The sequence below is a fragment of the Fistularia commersonii genome, chromosome 15, assembly GCF_037954325.1.
Source record: "Fistularia commersonii isolate RoL2024-O1a breed Wild chromosome 15, RoL_Fcom_v1.0, whole genome shotgun sequence".
Classification (NCBI taxonomy): Eukaryota; Metazoa; Chordata; class Actinopteri; order Syngnathiformes; family Fistulariidae; genus Fistularia; species Fistularia commersonii.
Genome location: NC_141298.1, coordinates 17,404,718 through 17,425,674, shown reverse-complemented (window position 1 = coordinate 17,425,674; position 20,957 = coordinate 17,404,718). Strand labels below are relative to the sequence as shown.

Sequence of the window (20,957 nt, the reverse complement as noted above, 5' to 3'; positions counted from 1 at the left end):
TTCCTGTCTACCAATATCTTCACTCTCCCTCCTCTGTCCATGACCCAACCATCTCTGACCTTCTCTCCAGAACATCTACCATCCCTCTGATGGACTCATTCCTGATCCTCTCCATCCTGGTCGCTCCCAAAGAGAACCTCAACATCTTCATCTCAGCCACCTCCAGCTCTGCCTTCTGTCTTTTGGTCATTGTCAGTGTTTGTAGATCATCTCACCACCGTCTCCTCCACCTTTCCTTTCCTTCTGGCTGATGGTCTTCCATCTCATAGCACCACTGACACTTTTCTTCACCCATTCCAAGTTGATGAGGTTGGTTTGCTGATATTTGAGGAGATGGAAGATGAAGACAAAGGTCGCCCTTCTGCTCCGGGTTTTGCAGACGCAGAATGGCCACCTTCATCTTCATCTTCCATCTCCTCCGGTTTTTATCTGAATTAGGAAGGAGCTTCAGGAGGAGCTGGAGGAGATCCAGGCGCCGGCTCCTCCGAGACGTCTGGAGCCGAGGAGGAGCGGCACCAGGCTGGAGCTTCAGGTGACAGCTTCTGAAGGTTCATTCATTCATTCATAGGCTGGAGACGATCCCTGCTGTGATTGGACGAGAGGTTCACGCATCATGTAGAGACACGCAACCATTCACCCTTTCCTTCAGACGTGGTGGACCTCCCAGGTTCAGGGTGAAGAGCAGAGAGGTCTCTCCTGGACCAGCTCTGGTCTTTGGGGTTTTCGGGAAATCTGTAGTTTGGTCCGTGCGTGGACATTCTGCGGTGTTGCATTATGCATGTTAGCGTGTTGCCCCGCGGCGGCGGAGGATCCGGTACCTCCTGGAGGGGCGTGGCTTCTCTGCACCGGCTCCTTCCTGTCCAGTAGGTCGGACGCCTCCGTGAAATATTCACCAGCAGCGCGCTGAACGGAGCGAGGAGGAGCTGGAGAAGCCCGAGGAGCCGCCAGCTCCAGGCGGCCTGGGGGGTAAATAAACACTGGGAGGTCACATGATCCTGGAGCCCATTAATGCTGTGATTGGACCAGAGGAGGAGATGCATATAAGCATGCAAACATTCACATGTCGTACAGTTCAGCACCAGGATTCACCCTTTCATTCGTTTTCATGGTGACATACACTCTTATAGTGAGGCAACATTCACCCTTTCATTCACATGTCACTTAAATATAACCATTCACCCTTTCATTCACGAGTCATATAAGGACATCATTCACCCGTTCACTCAAATGTCATATAGTGACATTCAACCATTCACCTGCTCATTCATGCATCATGTAGAGACCAACCATTGAAACGAACAACATTCACCCTTTCATTCACGTCACAGTGACATTCAACCATTCATGCACCATGTAGACAAACATTCACCCTTTCATTCACATGTCTTATAAAGGTGTACAACCATTCATCCTTTCATTCATGCATTGTGTGAAGACTAACAATCATTCACTCATTCATTCACAATTCACATGAAACCATTCACCCTTTCATTTAAATGTCACCGTGACACAAAACTATTCGCTCTTTCATTCACGTCTCATAAAGACGTGCAACAATTCATATGGAGACAAAATTCACCCTTTCCTTTAAATTCATAGTCATAAAGCTGAACAACTCACCCTGTCATTCATGCATCGTCTAGAGACTAAATTGTTCACCCTTTCATTCACAACTCCTATCAGGACAACATTCACCCTTTCATTTAAATGTCACAGTGACACACAACTATCCTCTCTTTCATTCACGTCTCATAAAGACGAACAATTCATATGGAGACAACATTCACCCTTTCATTTAAATTCATATAGTCATAAAGCTGATCTAGAGACGAAATCATTCACCCTTTCATTCACAACTTCTATCAGGATAACATTCACCCTTTCATTCACATGTCACATAGGACCATTCATTCACTCATTCACATAAAGACGTCCCACCATTCATGCTTTCACAATTCATACAGTGACAACATTCACCCTTTCATTCATGCATCCTGTAGAGACGTCACCCTTTCATTCACAACTTCTATCAGGACAACATTCACCCTTTCATTCACATGTCACATCGTGACATTCAACCATGTACAAGATGTACCACCATTCACCCTGTCATTCACGCATCATGTGGAGACAACAATCATTCACCCTCTCATTCACATGTCTGAACAATGTCCGGTCTCCATGAAGCTCCTGCATGGGTTTGGGCTGTGGGAGGAACCCCGAGGAACCCCGAGGAACCCTGAGGAACCCCACGCAGACATGGAGAACCTGGAAGGGCGGGGATCCAACCAGGGACCTTCAGGCTGCGAGGAGGAGAAAACAGGAGGAGCCCACAAACATCGCAAAGGCGTTCAATTAGTAATGACCAGGGGAGGGAAGCCTTTGGAGACCCCATCCCCGCACACACACACACACACGCACACGCACACACACACACACACACAATGTAAAGTAAGATGAATGACAGTCTCCTTAACCTGAATGAGAAGATAAGGAGGAGGAGGAGGAGGGAGGCTTCAAGAGGGATGTGACCTCGCTGCTGCTGCTGCTGGAATAATAAATGAGACTGTACGCAAGGACAACTCCATCATCATGCTTCCTGTGGGCAGAGAAGAGCCCCTCAACACACACACACACACACACACACACACACACACACACACACACCCCAGCAGGAGAAAGAAGAAGTCATGTATTTGTCCCGATAAATTATAAAGACGAATTTCAGTTCATTTCATGCTTTTCAGCTGTAACAGCTCCCGGCTCATTGTCTCTCCTTTGATCACTGTTGCACACACACACACACACACACACACACACACACACACCCCTCCATCCCCTGCACTGGGCCGTTGCCATAGACACGGGTTGCCAGGTCTCAGACGGTGAGGCTGAATGGGTTGGCGAGGAGGCGGGGCGTTAGCGGCGTTAGCCCCAGATGGTTGCGAGCCCTCCCTCGCCGCAGGTCCCCGGGGACCTCGGCTACAAGAAAAGGCCTCTCCTGCTTAGCATTCTGCACCCGTTCAGATCCAGAAGCTGGATTTATGACCGCCGGAGGCGACAACGGGACCCGGGAGGAGGCGCGCAGGACCCCCTCTTCGGTTCTGCTCGTCCGAAAACTGTTATTTCTCATCTCGGAACAACCCGCGACTGGATTTGGAGCTCTGCTCCCCCTTCAGCCCTCACCGCCCGGAGATAGACGCCATAAAAACAAGTTAAACCATCGCGCACACACTGTAAACATGTTATTGCAGTGCAGGCTGGTGTGTGTGTGTAAGAGGAGCGCCCTCTAGCGTCCATTAAAAGAATTACAACCCCACTTTCAGGAATCACTGGATTATTAAGTTTAATGTAGAAAAGTGGCAGCTTAGAGATAATCGCGTATATTTTGAGCATCTGGCGAGATAAGCCGTACAGGGGTTTGATATTATGGGGTGTAACAACTCATGTTTCAGTGTAACAGGTGACGGAATCCGTGCAGCTGGCTCAGATGTTGCCATCGGTGATTGATTTTCCTCCCCGCCTCATCACAATCCAGGCAAGACCGTCGCGCTGCTACGAAGGCGAAATATTCAAAGTCAACTCGGGTTTTGGGACATCGACGTTCCTCCGTTCGTCTCGGGACATTCAAAGCACAAATTTCGTCACACATTAGCTCATTGTCTCTATCAGGTAGGCGTCATCTGCGAGGGATTCACGGTGCGAAGGCTTGCGAGGTCTAAGAGCGAACGGGCGACGGAGAACCGGCGCCATCCGGTGGCCGCGGCAAGGCCTCAGGTGTTGAACACCAGGTAGGAGAAGTTCTCCTGCCTGGGCTTGATGGCGAAGTTGTAGTGGCCGATGCGGTTCCTCTGGTAGTAGAAGAGGCAGACGAAGCCGACGATGAAGAAGAGCCCCAGGCCGACCCCGAGGCAGGACAGGCCGATGAGCTGCAGGTTGTTCAGCTTCTCCACAAGGGACTCTGAGGAACACGCGGGAGGGAACAAATCAGCGCGTTTCACGCCGCCTTTTCTCGCTCGAAACGCTTTCCTGATATTCTGATATATGAAGCCCATCAGCATCAGCGCCGCTTCCTCGTTCTCTCTTCACAGGAAGCGAGTGCGTTTTTAACTACCGTAATTCGGTGCATCGGGACGGCGGGGAAACCCGGGGATCGTGGACCTCCGGCTCCTGGAAGCCGAGTTCGTCTTTCTAAAACCCTCCTGGTCACCGGTCGCATGTTTTCTCGGGACCAAATGGACGGAGGCGGCGAGAAAAACGGAGCGGCAAAGAGGTCCGAGCTCTTCTGGTCTGCTGGCCTCTGAGGGGTTTCATAGAGGAACGTCTACATTTTGGCCAGAATTAGCACGGAGCTAGCTAACGGCTAACAACATTCCTCAATGCATGGAGAAGATAAAAAAACGTCAACCATCTGATAGTCCATGTTATTATTCCATAAACGACGTGGCAGCTTCCAAATCAGTGACGTCTTGCTCTTTTTTTCTTCTTCGGCAGGAACGCAAAAAATAAAAAGTTCCCCTTTTGAGGAAGCTACCGTAATTTACGGACGATAAGCCGCGACTTTTTTCACGTGAACAACGCTGCGGCTGATATATGGACTTTTTTGGGGGTGGGCTAACCAGCTTCACGCCGCTAAAACATTTATCCTCGTCACATCGGAGCGATGAAATGACCGGGAAATTCTGAGACACCGAAGAAGATGACTTTGACGGTTTTAGTGCGCAGGAGGAAGCTAAAGATAGCGACCGGCTAGCCCAGAGGTCGGCGACCCTTAACACCCAAAGAGCCATTTGGACCCGGTGTCCTCAGAAAAGAAAACACTGGGAGCCGCAATTACTTTTTGACGTCTAAAATAAAGGTACCACTGTATATATTGCTTTTTATTACCTTTACACTTTGTATAAACAAGTGTGTAGTGTGTTGCTTATGAAATTCACAAAGTATTACAGAGAAAATTAAATTTTATTTATGTAACGAACTCATTTTGAGCTTTGGGCTTTCAGAGCGTTTAGCGGAGCCTTGACCTGAATTTTAAAAATAAATTGGGAAAAAAAAAATCACTTTGTCAGTAAACAATAAAAAATAAATATTTGGAAAATATCTTCATAAATATTTATTTTACCTGGTTTATGGGACTTCTGCTCCTGAACTTCTGCGCACAGCATCTGCAAATCGGGACTTTACCGGCTGGCGGGTATACCGGCTTCCGCCAGTGTGACGTTATTTAAGCGGCGAAAAATAATAAATATAATTTTATTTCATATTTCAAGATAACTTCCAACTTAGAACAAAAAGTTGAAAAAAGGAATTAACACAAATGAAATACACTTCAATTAAATACTTATAATTTATTTTCCCAAGCCACTCGGAGCCGCAGTGTAAAGATGGAAGAGGAGCCGCGGGTTGCCGACCCCTGAACTAGCCGACCGCTATCTTTAGCTTCCTCCTGCGCACTAAAACCGTCAAAGTCGTCTTCTTCGGTGTCGGAGTTGAACGGACTCAGAATTTCCCGGTCATTTCATCGCTCCGATGTGACGAGGATAAATGTTTTAGCGGCGTGAAGCTCGTTAGCATCCCAAACCCCAAAAAGTCCATATATTAGCCGCAGTGTTGTTTACATGAAAAAAGTTGCTGCTTACGGTACTTGCTATTAGCAAACACAGGAATTATCCACGCCTGCTGATTGTTTTGCTCATTCGCCGATTAACTGATGCAATAAGTTTCCGACCGTGGTTCAGCAGAGTTTGGAGGGAATCAAATTTTAAATGTAGCTCACCGTTCTCAGCCTTGAGCAGCGGCCCCGAGGAACCCAGAGCAGATCCGATGTTGGCGGCGGCCCGGGCCGTCCTCTGAGCGCAGTCCTGCGGGAGGAGCGGTCGGTAAACGCGGCGGCGCGGCGGCGCCGACGGGCCGGACGGCGTTTACTCACGGGCACGCAGGTGTCGGTTCCTCCGTCCTGCAGGCAGATCTTCACCCGGCAGTGCAGGTAGATCATGCTGGCGCTGACGAAGGAGAAGATCTGCACCGACACGCGGGACGCGCTGGAGTTGCCGTTCTCCAAGATTCTGGTGTAAATATTGAGGGCGCACCTGCGGGGCGGACGGAGAGGAGGACGAATGAGCTTCAGGCAGAAGGTCCGGATCGGTTCTCCAGCTCCTCTGTGGGTTATCATGTCCTCCTGGCTGCAGGAGTTACGGTGATGCCATAGTAGTGTGACTTTTAGCTGCATTAGCTTTTGTTGAAAAAGGTGCAATTAACCCTTGTGCGAGCTTAGCATTGTGTTTACTCCCCTTATCCTATGGGGAAAAAATGACCCATGAGACAATCTTTGTACCCTAGTGGTGTAAAGCCCACATGGAAACATATCACTTTTTCAAATTATTTAGTTTTTTTAGGAAAAGTCATAAAATTTCAAGTTGGAAAAAATTAGGTTTAGGTGTTTTTTCTACAGCTAAACATGGCAGTGGGTCACTTTTGACCCGCAAGACAACACAAGGGTTAAAAGAGTATCAGGCTGAAGGACAGGAAAGAGCAGCTGTGGCGTCCAGTCTGGAGACACTGAGGAGCATCGAGAAGGAGTCGGCACGTGTTAGATGTTCGGATATGGAGACAGGAGGGTTGGAGAAGATCTGGCGGGAGGGAGGTTTTCTTGAAAGAAAAAGGAAACAAACCTATCGTCCAGAAAGACGTAGCGGTCGACGTCCCCGGGGTCGTGCGACGGCGTGGCCCAGCACGACTGGATGACCACCCGGATCTGCTCGGCGGAGGTGTTCATGCTGACCTCCACCACCACGGCCTCCTCGGGGGCCAGGCTGTAGTTGTGCGGCAGAGGCGACGTGCCGCTGAGCAGCTGCACCGTCACCCGGAAAACCCCCGAGCCCGTCACCACGTCCTGGATCAAGGCGTGCCTGCGCGGAGGAGAAGGTGAGGACGGCGGTGGACCTCAACTCCACGTCCAGGAAGTGGACACCTACCCCGCCGAGGTGGAGTCAGCGGACATGAGCATGGTCCTCATGTAGGTGCACACGACGGGGACCTCCAGGCGAACCCTGGGTTTCTCCGCCGACGGCTCCAGGCTGCTGAACAGGGTCACCGCCGCCGTGTAGTAGGTGTCATTCTGGAAGGACACGCGTGGTTACCTTCAGGAGGACGACCCTCGCGGCGCCGAAAGTGCAACGCTCACGTTCACGAGACGTGTGAGGCACTCGTTCCACGTCACGGTCAGCTGAGCGTGGGTGGCGTTGCCCCCGTTGACGCCGCATTCTTCCAGGCCCAGATACAGATCGCTGTCCCTGATGTTGCGGCTCAGCAGGAAGTCTCTGGTGACCGTCACCGTGATGGCGGGAACCCTGCACTGGACGGAGATGGTTCCAGGGACGATAGCGGCGGTGATGGCGGTCGTCAGCGTAGAAGACACGGTTTGCATTGCAAGAGTGGAAGCTGGAGGGGCAGCACTGTAGGTGGTTGCTAATGCAGCACTAGCGCCTGTTGAAGCAGCACTAGCGCCTGTTGAAGCAGCACTAGCGCCTGTTGACGCAGCACTAGCGCCTGTTGACGCAGCACTAGCGCCTGTTGACGCAGCACTAGCGCCTGTTGACGCAGCACTAGCGCCTGTTGACGCAGCACTAGCGCCTGTTGACGCAGCACTAGCGCCTGCTGTTTCAGTACTAGCGCCTGTTGATGGCGCAGTAGCGCCTGTTGATGCAGTACTGGCCTTTGTTAACACAGCAGTAGCGGTCGCCGTTGCAGCTGAGGCCACTGCTAGCGGCGCCGGCGTGCTTGCCGGCGCGGCAGAAGTGGCTGCCGGTGTCTTGGAGATGGTTGCAGGGGAAGTAGAAGGGGTTGCTAGGGCTGAAGGAGCGGTTGCTAGGGCAGTGGAAGGGGTTGGTGAGTCAGTAAAGTCTGTTGCAAGGACCGAGGAGGTGGTTTCAGGGGTGGATGCCGTTGCAGTCGTTGAAGCAGCGGACATGGAAGCGGTTTGAGAGAAGGGTGCGGGGCTAACGGAGGGGAATACCGTCGCTACGAGGGTTGCTGTTGTTGACGTCATGGCGGCTGCGCAGAACAAGACAGATCCACAATTAGACAAAATGGAGAGCATAACAACATTGCGCAACCGGCCAACCTCTCCGTCCAAAGCCGCAGACCTCGTCGCATCATCGGTCTTGGGGTTTCGGTACGACCGCTGCGAGAGGCCGCCGAATAATGACACCTTACCTTCGCAGTCTCTGCCGGGCCTTTGCGGGTGAACGTCCACGAAGCCATCCAGGCAAGCGCAGGTGTAGGAGGCCCAGGTGTTTTCGCAGAACGCCCACGGGGAGCAGTCGTTTTCCCCCGGCGCGCATTCGTCGAAGTCTGCAACACAATGTGAAGATTCCTCGTGAACGGGGAAAAACAAACTTGCCAAATAGTGAGCTGGACGCTGCCATCATGGAATGTGATGGTGACGCCTGGTTTCACCGGCAGAAACACAAAAAGTTTTACACAAGATAAGCAGCATCCAATTATGAACATCAATAAATAAATGGGTGAATATAAACCGTACATATACCAAATTTTTCGGACTATAAGCCGCACTGGACGGAGGTGCGACTTATACTCTGGAGCGACTTATGTGTGAAATAATAGAGCTCTATTGCTCTGACGTGTGTGTGTCTTTAATATAACAGCAATCGTCACACACACACACACGCCAACCAATCAAAATTCAGCGGGGGCGGGTCATGGCAGAAGTGCGTTATGAAAAAAGATGCTATCTGCTACTTCTGTACCGATGAAAATTGATCATTTCAACATTCGCGCTAACTCATAAAAACATCTGAGAAGAGCTGAACAAAATGGCACCGAAAAGAAAATCATATTCATAAGATCTTCCTGGTGTTACCGCTTCGTGCAACACCATCGCCTCTATCAGAGCAAGGACGCCGTCCTGTCGGGATCCAGAAAGGCTGGAATAATTGGAACTGCGACTGACGATGACTCCGACGTTAGCGACGTACCGGTAGAAGAGGAAGCGGAGTGTTGTCTACCTTCGGAGTTGGCGGAGTTGTTCAGAAGTGACACCAAAGAAGAAGATTTCGTTGGATTTAGCGATTAAGAGTGACAGAGATTGTTTGGTTGTAGCATGTGCTATATGCTATCGTTATTTGAATGACTCTTACCCTAATATGTTACGTTAGCATAGCCTAGTAGGCACGTTCTCAGTTCGTTGTTTTTGCGTCATATAGGCTATACTTCAGTTGGTGAAAAGCCCTAATAAATAATCATGCACCACCATGATGTTTTTCCATATGAGATCTTGCGTGGGTACAATGGTAGGAGCGAGAGTTCGCGATGCCGGGTGTCTTTGAAGATCTCATTTCTTATATCTTATAAAAAGAATTTTAGTGTAATTTTACAATGTTTTTTTCTTCTCAGGCTAGAATTTCATCACCTAATAACGGCAAAAGAACGATAAATCGCAAAAAAAAAAAACCAATTACAAAAAAAAAAATCTGCGAAGTAGCGACGGCGCTAAAGCCGAACTGCAAAGTAGCGAGGGGTTATTCTGGAGCGGACCAAGGCGGTTCCAGTGGTCCTGGGTGAAGACAACGATCAAACACAACCTTTCACAAAAGTACAACGCCATACTGGGATCAATACCAAGATGGACCAGACCCGTCTGCACCCTCCAAACAACCACGGAAGATCCACCACCAGAACCAGCCCCTGGAAGCTTCCAGTCCATGTGATCCAACAGGTTTTTTTTTAGCTTTACCTTTCCAGTCCAGATAATCCCACAAAGTTGTTCTTTAGTCCCAACGAACGACAACTCCGTTAGCATAACAACCCCCCCTTACACCTGGTCTCTGCAGATCAACTCTTCCACTTACGCAACACTTCCAAAAACCTGGCAGTTCCAGTATATTCAGAAACTCCCCATAGGTCATAAGAACTGAAGAAGCCTCTGGGAAGAGAAGAAACTCGAGTCCAGCTGCCAAGACAAGAGGATTTGGACAAGAAGGTCCTTCCGTTCTCAATGAAGGCGTTCTAGCATGGTTAGCATTGTGCTAACCTCAACCTTCTGAGCAGGTGCTGCCACTGGTGACATTTCCCGATGTAGAGGCCTGCAGGGGACGAAGAGCAGGGGAGACGGGAAACCGGTGGAGGTGAAGAGGACGTTGTTCACCAGCACCTTCTGGGATCTGCTGGTGAGGAAGCTGATGATCCACTGGATGAGCCGGTGGTTGAGGTGGAAACGGGTCAACGTACGGTTGCAGGGTCTTTAAAGCTGAGAAGAAGTCTGCAAAAAAAGACCCTGGCTGTGTCAAGGGGGGTTCCAGGAGTCTATTTATGGAACCAGCAAGGAAGATCTCGCTACCCCTTTGTAGGCAAATTGGAGAGGCAGCAACCCTGGCTAACCCTTCACCCAAAACCAAAACAAACGTCCAGCTCGGCAGAACTAATCCAGCATGGCTGCTTCTTCACTCGGAGGTGACCTCCGCACCATCACACACACCCAGGAGAAGCAGCTCCATGTTTCCAAACTAGATCAGTCAGATGGATACATTTCTTTCTGTGTGGAGTCTCCATGTTCCTCAGAGTTCTCCAGGTTCCACCAACAGTCCACAGACATGTGGATAGGCTCAAGCAATAGCAGGCTAATTAGCATATGTAGTGAATGAATGAATGGGAAGCAAAAATGTCATGCAGAAGATCAGCTCCCCCCTGGAAGAATATCAACACTGCTGCTAAGCCTGATGCTAATAGCTAGCTAGCTAGCTTTTTCAGGCACTAAGTCAAGTCAGACGCTGCTCGGACGCAAGAGGGTCCACTAAGGAACCAGAAGACACCGGAACCCCTCACACACCCGTAAAGTGAGACCTCTCAGCCGTTCCGGCCGAGGAGGTAAACGAACGTACCGGTTACAAAGGTGCTGTTTTCATCCACGCTGTATCTGGAGCTGTTGAGCAGGGAAAGCAGCAGAGCGTCCGACGTGTCCCCGATGTCGCCGCTTTCAGTCGGGATGGAGATGATGGTGAATTCGACCACCACGCTGCCCGGGGAGAAGTTCCTCACCTCGATTCTCAGAAGGCCTGAATCCACCATGGCCTTCTTCTCCGCAGGCAGAGACCTGTAGATCTGAGGCGGCCACGTTCAGGAGAGCGTACCGGATTTCGGGGTAGCGGTTTTGGAATTCAACCAACCTCGTCCGCTATGTCGGCGGCGAGGCTCCTGAACGCCGGGCTGCTGGCGTCCTGCAGGTCGGCGGTGAAGGGGACGTTGGTGAGTCGGGTGGTGGCGTCCAGGGTTCGGGCATCTGCAAAGAAACGTCACCCAGGACAAGGAATGTTTTCTCCTCATGGCGGCGGAGGTTCTTGATATTGTCCTTCATGTTCTCTCAAGAGGTTGACCCTCAAGACGTTCCCAGCTGTGATTGGGCAAGAGGCGGGGCTCACCCTTGACCAATCACAGGACAACATATGGAGACATGCAACCATTCACCCTCTCATTCACATGTCATACAGAGACACAGACATTCACAATATATAAAATAATCAACCACTCGTTTACACATCATATACACATACAACCATTGTTAATAATACATATTCAGATAGAAAACCTTTCACCTTCTCATTTAGCCTTTATATAGAGACATGTAACCATTGTGTGTTACCAACACATTCAGACATAAAACCATTCACCCTCTCATTCACATGTCATACAGGGACACAGCCATTCACAATATATAAAACCAATCAACCACTCGTTTACACATCATAGAGACATGCAACCATCGTTAATAACACATATTCAGATATAAAACCTTTCACCTTTTCATTTAGCCTTCATATCGAGACCATTGTCTGTTACCAACACATTCAGACATAAAACCATTCACCCTCTCATTCACATCATATCTAGATTAAAACCCTCTCATTGCCTCCACGCTGCCCTTGTTTCTACACTGATACACCTTAAATTTAAGTGACAGAAATATGACCTTCTTCCTCACCTGTCCGGACGGCTACATGAAGTTCCCGCCCCCGTATGCCTGAGGAGAAAGGTATGACCTCCACGGTGTAGACCACCCCGGGGTCCAGCCCCGCCACCTCAGTCGCCATCCCACGGGTCTCCCAAACATGGATGACCTCCGCCCCCCTCCTCAGAACCACGTGGTAGGTTTGGTTCTCCTGGGACGTGGAGGTCCAGCGCACGAAGAAGGAGGTCCCGCTGATGTTGGCCGACTGCAGGCTGGAGATGCTGGGAAGGGCTGGGCGGGGGGGCAGGAGGTGAACTTCATCCATCTTAGCAGATTCTGCTTTAGCTACATCATTTAGCAATGCTGGGTTGGAGTAAACTATGCAGAGTCTGCTTTAGCTTAGCAATTTATCAATGCTATAGAAGTATGTTGCCCCTACTTTAGCTTAGCAATGTTATACTAGCATATTGTTATACAGCAATATTGTGTCAGACCTCACATAGCAGCTTCTGCTTTAGCTTAGCAATTCTATGATGTAGTATGACACTTAAACCAGTAGATAATACTTTAGTTTAGCAATATTATATCACCCTGAACCTAGCAATTTCTGCCTTAGCTTACCAGTTTAGCAATATTATAGTAGTCTGAACCAAGCAGATTTTGCATCAGTTTAGCAATTCAGGAATGTTGTATCAACCTGAAGCTAGGAATTTCTGCTTTAGCTTAGCAGTCCAATAACGTTGTGTCAGGCCCAACCTACCAGCTTCTGCTTTAGCTTAGCTATGCTATATGAGTCTGAGCCCAGCCTCTACTTTAGGTTAGTGATGCAGTTACTAATGTTGTTTCACCTTGCACCTTGGAATTTTTGCTTTAGCTTAGCAATTTAGTACTCTTGAATCAGTCTGAACCAAGAAGCTTCTGCTTCAGCTTGCCACTTCAGCACTGTTTTATCAGACTTAAGCTAGCAGATTCTGCTTAGCAATAGCAATTTAGCAACGTTCAGATGATGGGAATCACATGCACGGCCGCTGGTTGTCCGACACACACCTGAGCCCGTGCTGGAGATGGTGCTGCTCAACGTCGCCACCGCGCTGCTGGAGGTGGAGTCCACGAGAAGGGCGGACGTGGGTTGGGGTGGCGGGCCGTCCGTGGAGGGCGGCGTCCCGGCAGCTGGGACAGAATCACAGGAGTTGGAAAGTAACGATGGGGTTGTGTTTGAAGACGTTCTCATAGATATAACGGGACAATCGTGTGTGTGTGTGTGTGAGACTGTGTCCTCTTTACCATTGGTGTTAAAGCAAACCGTGACTTCCTGTTTGACACGCCGCTGCTTCCCACAACCTGCACGTTCAGCCACAAGTTCATTCTTTAACACACTTTGTTTTTAAAATTCTTTTTAAAGCCGTCTGACATTTGATATATATATATATTTTTTAAATTGTATCTCCTATATTTACACCTTTCTGACCACAACGGCTTTTCGCTATGATGTAATCCTATCATATGTCTAATCCCTGTCTTGATCCAATGCTTTAGCCTGGGTTCGCTAACTGGAATAACTAGCTGCTGGAATCCCCCCGTGACAATCGGCATTGTTTTTAGTCACACACACACACACACACACACACACACACAGGGCAGCCCTTGTTACTAACGTGCAACGTGTTCTCACATATATCGTCTTTCCGCCGTTGGCTGGCGGGTGGCTGTTTGTTTCCATAACATTTGTTTCAAATGACACACCGGTATTTTTGCGGCGCTGAAAAATGCAAAGGGTGCGATGCAAATCTAAAACTCATGAGCGCATGTGCGGTAAATCAAAAAAAAAAAAAAAAAAAAAAAAAAGGGAAATAGATATAATGATGATGTGACAGAAAAACAAGTGAAACTGGAAAAAGGGGAAATAAACATGCATGCAAAAATTGCATCTGTGTTTTCATGAAGCCATAAGAGATAATGATGGCATCAAGTTACTCAGGTGGAAAACAAACGTGCGCTGCGAGCCTCACCTGTGCAGCGAGCTCCGGGGTTGCCGGGCTCCACGTCCAGGTATCCCGGGCGGCAGGAACACCGGTAGGATCCCGCGGTGTTGCTGCACGCCGCATTCGCAGAGCAGCGGCGGAGAGCGGCGTGCTCGCACTCGTCCACGTCTGCGGGTTCAAACGCACACAGGTGACGGTTTCCAGTTTATTTTAGATTTACGAACATATGAACCCGACAGAGCGGCTTCTTCGCCATTTTGATTGGCGGCAGTTATCGGCTTCTTCACTCATACAAAGCGTAGCACGCAAAAAAGCTATTATGATCTTACCTTTGCTTATAAATGAAGTCCAATTTAGAAAATTTCTAAGTTTTGAGGAAAGGAAAAAATAAATGGATGGCTTCGCTTGACTTGCTAACTCTAGCCTGCTGTTGCTGTTTTCTGCAGCCGAGGAGTCTCGAGAGGAATCCCTGGAATCGGGAGCGTCCCCTAGTGAGGCACAAGAACTGCCTGCCTCACTTAGTGGCTCTTGGCAGCTGTTTTATCAAACCAGTAACACACACACAGCTGTTGACTAAAAACCACTGTACATTGGAAATGTAGTTCAAATAGCAAAAGCATAACTTGTCGTTGTTCTGTGACAAATGATTTATAATTTTTGGTATTCTTGCACCGTGGGTCTTGGAGCTATACACAGAGCTATTTCAATGCTCTGTATATGTGAACGTATGGCAGTATTTGCAACAAAGTTCACTTTGACTTTGGAAAAAAAAAAAAAAAAAAGTATTTAAACATTTTAATAGCCACCTATAGAGAGACAGCAATGTGGTCTTAGTGCAGAACATGCCAGCAGTCAGCAGTCATTGCGCAAACTATGTTGGGCTCAACGGTCGGCTGCCTCACCGCACTTCTCTTCTCAGTATTTGAACAGTAAATGTGAAAATCCATCCATTTTGAATTAAAAAAAAATAAAACTGGTGAAGTTGAATGAAAAATACCTTGTTAGTGCAAATCACTGATAGAAATAACCATTTAATCATTTGACATTTTTTGCCAAGTGAGGCACAGGCTCTCCTGCCTCCCCTGCCGCTGTCCTTGAACGAGAGTCCATCACAGGACCACATATAGAGACGGACAAGCATTCACCCCGTTATTAACACATCATTTCAGGACATACAAGCATTCACCCTCTCCCTTCTGGAGAGGCTCTGGACTGGGGGAGGAACCCGAAGGAGCCCCGGGCTATTTAGAAATATGTTGTCTTCCATGTCTCCGAAATGCATGGTGCACCGTCATTATCGGTCCTTACATCAACGGTCCCTGACCTGCCGGCAGTGTGTGTTGTGCAAATATAACCGGTATGACGGTTTAACTCATTTCACTCGTGATAGCGTGCATGTTACCTTGTATGTGTGTTTGGGGGGCGAGTTTTGTGTACATGTATGCGCGGCTGTTATTTTCCGCTGTTGCAGGAAACTTCCCACAGATGACTGTCACTCAGATAGAAGTGGTGGGAGAGGGAAACTGTGGTGCGACTGAGTCACTCTTTCCCGAACGCCGTGTTCTCTGAGATGAATCATACCCTGATCTATACAAAAATGTCACTTCGCCACAGAGAAAAAAAAAAAAGCCCACGGAGTCCCTGGGCTAATAGCGGGGCGCCGTCCGCTCACCTTCCACGACCACGGACGACACCTCCGGGATGCGCTTGAGGAGAAGGTGCAGCTCCGACGTGACGCCGTGCAGGGAGAGGACGGCGTGCTGATGGATCAGCAGCGAGCTGGCGGTTCTGTACGGGTGCACGGGGCCGACGGCGAGATGGTGGACCGAAACGTTGGCGCCCAGCGCTCCGGTCACCTGTCCAGACGGGATGAAGCTACAAATGGGAGTACATCTTCCAGAGGGGGGGGGTTAGGGTTGCAGGTTAGCTACCATGGCGTGAAGTAACCGCGTGTGATTCAGAAGACCGTCCTCCCTGGACATCAGCTGCTGGAAGTCGGTCTTCACCGTCACCGTCACATTGAAACGATATCCTCCGTTGTCGGGGTAATCCTCCGAGCCTGCGGCGTTGAAACGTTTTAGAAAGGGTCAGTAAATCGGATCCTCACGTGCGCTCGGTGCCGACCGGCGTGGGGAAACCTCTGAAATAGACGGAAATTGACGCAAAGCTACAATCAAAAGCATGACCACATTCCACTCCATGTGCTTCAGATCTTCCTCCTCGGCAGTTTTCCGAAGCAGACGGCGTGAAGTCAGTGGAGTCTATTTAAAGAACTTTGAGTCAGACCCAGTTAGAGAGTGGAATCGAAAGAAAGAGGGGAAAAAAGGCAAAATCTGCAACTGAAATATAAATATGTGAATTGAGCGGCTCAGCGAGGAGGCCCACGGGAAAGCCTGCGCTCTGCATGCACAGCAGAAATATCAAAATAAAGCAGAACTTTAATGCTAATGGTGGTGTGACGCGTGTAGAATTGGACCAGTAAAAAAAAAAAAAAAAAGCATTAAAACATCTACCGAGGCTTGGGAGAAAGGTATGGCTTCCCACGAATGCAATAAAAAGGAGTATTTGACAAAATGAATCAGGAAAAACAACGAAAAATTAGAGCTCTTCAAAGCAACAACAAAAATAATTTGGTCCTTATTCAAAAAAAATAAATTCCAAAAGGTATCCCAAAAATGTGTGTGTTTTCCAACGGTGTCGAAGTTCCTCTGAGGAAGTCACACGGTTTGCCACGCCGCTTTCTTGACCGTCCTCGGTCTTCAGCGGGCCGGGATCGAAAATCCGTCGCTCACCGTAAAACCAATCTGAGTTCTCGATATGATAAAACTCGATGTCACTGTCTCGCTTTCTTCAAGATAACTTAAAAGACTGACTGGATGGAAAATAATCCGTTTTAAAAGTGTACCTTCCTCTAACCATCGGGTTCGCCGTTTCGCCCGAGGACACTTGGGCGCGCAGACGGGAGGAGCGAATCGAACCGCCGACTTTCAGGCTGGAGAGACGCCAGCTGAGATCCAACGCCATAGATTGGAAAGAAAAGGACAACTGGGATTTTTAACAAAAACAGTGATGTTTTTCCTGAATCGGCGGTAACGGGGGGGCCGCCGGAGCTGCTGTCATTGGACGAGAGGGCGGGTTCGCGGTGGATCCATCACAAATGGAGACACGCAAGCATTCACAGCTCAATTTTAAGGTCACCGGTGAACCTCCTGACACCTGAAGGACCCCATGCAGAAACGGGGAGAACATGGAGACCTCGCTCAGAAAGGCCCCATGCAGAAATCCAAGCGTGGACCTTCTGGCTACGAGGCGGAGGCTCTAAACTCCGAATGACGTACGAGTAAAGTGTGTATTATGTAATGTGCTGCATCCCAGAACCAGGGTGATGGACATGTTGGAAAAGGCTGTGTAAATGTTTTTCTTCTAATTATTATCATTATTATTATTATCCCGTCACCGCATTTCCATCATTAACAACTTCAACCCACAGGAGCAGCAGCACCCATGTGAGCAAACTTCTATTTCTGTCCGACTGCTTTACTTCCTTCCTCTATAGATGGAAAAATGGCCGGTGGCCTGGAGCCCACACACACACACACACACACACAGAACCGTGCATCTATGTCCTTACACACACACACAGTTTTTTTTTTTGCTAAATAAAGTGTTGATTTGACTCCTTTAATGAGTAAATCCGAATTAGCACCATCAGCTAATGTTGCTAATGTTCACTTCCACGACAATCTGTGAGACACAAACATGGGAATAGCGAGCGTTTACGGACAATGTCAGGGGTCCCCGATCCCGGGGCCGCAAAGAAAATCTTCCCTGGTCCGAATGTTAGTTTTATCATTCAACCTTTAGGATCTTATTTTGAAAAAAATCTGTTTCCGCCTTCGCCTTGCTGCCGCACCGAACTCTGTCGCGTTATTTCACACATCGGCTTCCACAAGCTAGCACTTGAAAAAAAATGTAATTGTGGGAGGAAACGAGCAAAGGATGATACCACAGAAGCGTCGAAGCAAAAAGAAAATATCAAGATTCGTACCGTAATTACGAGCAACGTTCCCTCTAAGTTGCACGATTACACAATCGTGCACGGCTCCAGCGTTCTCAGCGCTCAGCAAATATCAGCGCTGGAGCAGTTGAGCGGGAACGTTGGTTGCGAGTTCATCGCAACAGATGATACAGAAGCTCCGCGCCTGCAATGCGTTATTTGCTAATGAAGCCATGAAACCCCTTTATGGTGAGTTGATATTATAGTGCAAAGCTAGTGGTGTGATGGTTGTATTCAGATAAAATACTGTGACCTAACAAAGGTGAAACATTCCCATGCACCAAACTGGCTCCTGGTTCCGTGTTTTTATTATCATGGGGAAAAATAAACCAAGGTGTACTAACTTGCCGGTTCCCTGCAGAGAGATCCACCAGACACGCGACAGCATTTCTGCCAGCCCGGGCAGTCCAGGTCCCGCTTGCAGCCCTCGCAGCTGGAATACGATCCGCCCGCGTCTGGACAGGAGCCCGGTTTGGTCGCCAACTCCCCGCTCCTGTTTACGGCTTGATTCAAAGGAAATAACATGTCGCGGGCCGCATATGAGCGGGGAGATATTCGTGGCGGCGCATCTTGTGCATCCATCTGGTGCGTTGTACACATGGAGAAGTCACGCTGAGGCGGCTTCTGATGCCGCGGCATCATATGGAGCGCAGAGACGTGCAATCCTACCGCGAATAACTTGCAGAATAGATACAAGAGAGGCGGGACACTTACGGAGCGCACAGTAACGGCCGACTCGCACGAAACCGTCGCAGCAACCGGTCACCTCTTCGGTGGACTGCCGGTACTCGGTCCGATGGACCAGCTTGTAGAGCGTGACGGCGCAGGTTTTCCACAGGAGCCAGCCGCCGCAAGGCCGGCTCGCGGCGTAGGGGACCTTGCGAACGGCGAGGAACGTGACCGTTATGGTCCGGTTGCGAGCGCAGAGGTGGTATCCCCGCGGAGACAAGCTTCTCCCTGGAAGGAAACACTGTTAGTCCATCCTGCCGTGGAGGAAGCTTCCGCTCGGAAAACCGGAGTCCCCAAACATCTCCGTCGGCGACGGCTGGAGTCAAACCTTCGTTTTCCGCGTCCTGCCCCCGTCCGAGGAGCGCCAAGGCCGCCGCCGCCGCACACACCCGGAGCGCCCAACCCATTTCTTTTCTACCGTCCTCACAATTTCACCCGTACGTTGCACGGCCACATTGTCGGTGCACGTCTCCTCAGAAAGTGCAAACCCTCCACTGGGCGTATTCACGGCCCCAAATTCTCTGTGGACGGCTCTTCCCCACCCCTCGTTAGAAACAAACAAACCCCCCCGGGATGCAAATGCTCGCCAGCTAGCAGCTGTTTTAACATATACTCAAATTTGTAGTAAAGAGTTTCCAAAAATAGGGTCAACGTGCATGGAATCTGAAAGCTGTTATCGCCTTTGGCGTGGCGGCGAGCCCACAAGCAAGGCAGCGCAGCGGCTTTCCATCCGAAAGGCAGAGGCAAGGACTTGCTTTCAGGGCAGATATGAAGTTCATTTTTCTTGTTTTTGTGACGGCGTCGCGATCCATAAACATGTTTATGATGCCGGGAAGAGGACGGAGGGGCGGGAGAAGGCAAAGTCCCCCGACGGCTCGGTCTCCACGCAGGTAACCATGGCAGTGCTCGCTGTGCCGCCGGCATGAACCACCCGTGTTAGCGGTTAATGTCAAGCGAAGGCGACGGAGAACATCCCCGCTATTTTCCCCGCTCATCATCACGCGAGGGGGCACAGCGGGGCGGGATTCCCGTCAAAGATGCGCCACAAACAAGAGCGGACTCATCGACGCGGGTTGATTTTACGTTTCCCCCGAGCGCCCAGCTCAATGTCTAATTCCCCCTTCACGGTAATGAAGTGAGAGATGACATCTGATTAAACCCGCGCCGGTCATTACGAGATGATGAGCGGCTGCAGAGACGACGGGGAGCGCGTGGATACGGGCAGATGGCTGGGCCGGATCTACAAAAGAGCAACAGATTAAAAAAAATGTGTGAATCTGCTGCAGGAGGAAGATGAAAATCATAAAAGCGAGGCGTCGGGAGGGGGGAGGTCACCACGCCGCTCCGGGCCGGACGACTGTTGCCAAGTACCGCGGGTGACGGGGTGTTCTGGGAAGACCAAATAAACACAGTTCCATTTCCCCGCTGGATTCAAGTTAATGACACGAGGCCCGCTGTCAAGCTGCTGTGACCTCCACTGATTGAAGGAGATCATTAGTTTAATTGGGAGAAGGGGGTGTGTTTTCTATCTCACACACACATGGATCTGCAATGAAGAGGCAGAAAATCTGCCTTTGGCTGCATAAAAATAAATCATTTTGAAACTTTAAAATAAGATATGTTCCAGATAAGAGTGTTTAACATATTCAAATATCACATTTGTCATCTTCATACGTATGTTATCAGAAAATAATCCATTTTGTTTCGTGAAAATATATAGATTTTTCCTACACTGATACCGTTCTTGTTTTTTTTTATTATACTTTATTAATCCCTTGCGGGAAATTCGTTCTCGTCTAGCAGCACCAGGGGAGCAGTCAGGGGTTCGGCGTCTTGCTCAACAACACTTCGACACATTAGGAGGAGGCGGGAATCGGACCGGTTCAGCTCTACCTCCTGCGCCGCGTCACAGATCGCTAACTTTATAATGTAAGAACCAACCTTGCTGCTGCGGTGGCGAATTAATTTCCCTGCAGGAACGATGAAGTCGATTATCTCTAGCAAGAGGCCTCACGGACCCTCTAACCCGCAGTAACACGGGCCGTAAGCGGAAGACAAATCAAATTGCAATTTGACAGAATCCAATATGGTTTTATTTTTCGACGCAAACATGTTACCAGAGCCTGGGATGTGTGTCTCCACATCCTCCGGTGTGGCACAGACTGGATGGGAATGGGAAACGTGTGAAGCGTCGCCTGGAAAAAAACAAACAACAACAACAACAAAA

General features: G+C 49.3%; 1 protein-coding gene across 1 annotated transcript; it reads right to left on the bottom strand.

Annotated features, from left to right (window-relative positions):
• Window positions 1-3,333: 3,333 nt before the first annotated feature.
• Window positions 3,334-19,186, bottom strand: umodl1 (uromodulin-like 1). Its single transcript, XM_086160404.1, has 17 exons — window positions 19,172-19,186; window positions 18,716-18,878; window positions 18,346-18,504; window positions 15,876-16,003; window positions 15,617-15,800; window positions 13,972-14,112; window positions 13,010-13,132; window positions 11,996-12,253; window positions 11,184-11,296; window positions 10,899-11,118; window positions 8,215-8,352; window positions 7,184-8,052; window positions 6,975-7,117; window positions 6,672-6,908; window positions 5,930-6,089; window positions 5,777-5,861; window positions 3,334-3,961 (listed from the first exon to the last, which is right to left on the bottom strand). The coding sequence occupies exons 1-17, from the start codon at window positions 19,184-19,186 to the stop codon at window positions 3,774-3,776; spliced, it is 3,324 nt and encodes a 1,107-aa protein (XP_086016530.1). The 3' UTR covers window positions 3,334-3,773.
• Window positions 19,187-20,957: the final 1,771 nt, after the last annotated feature.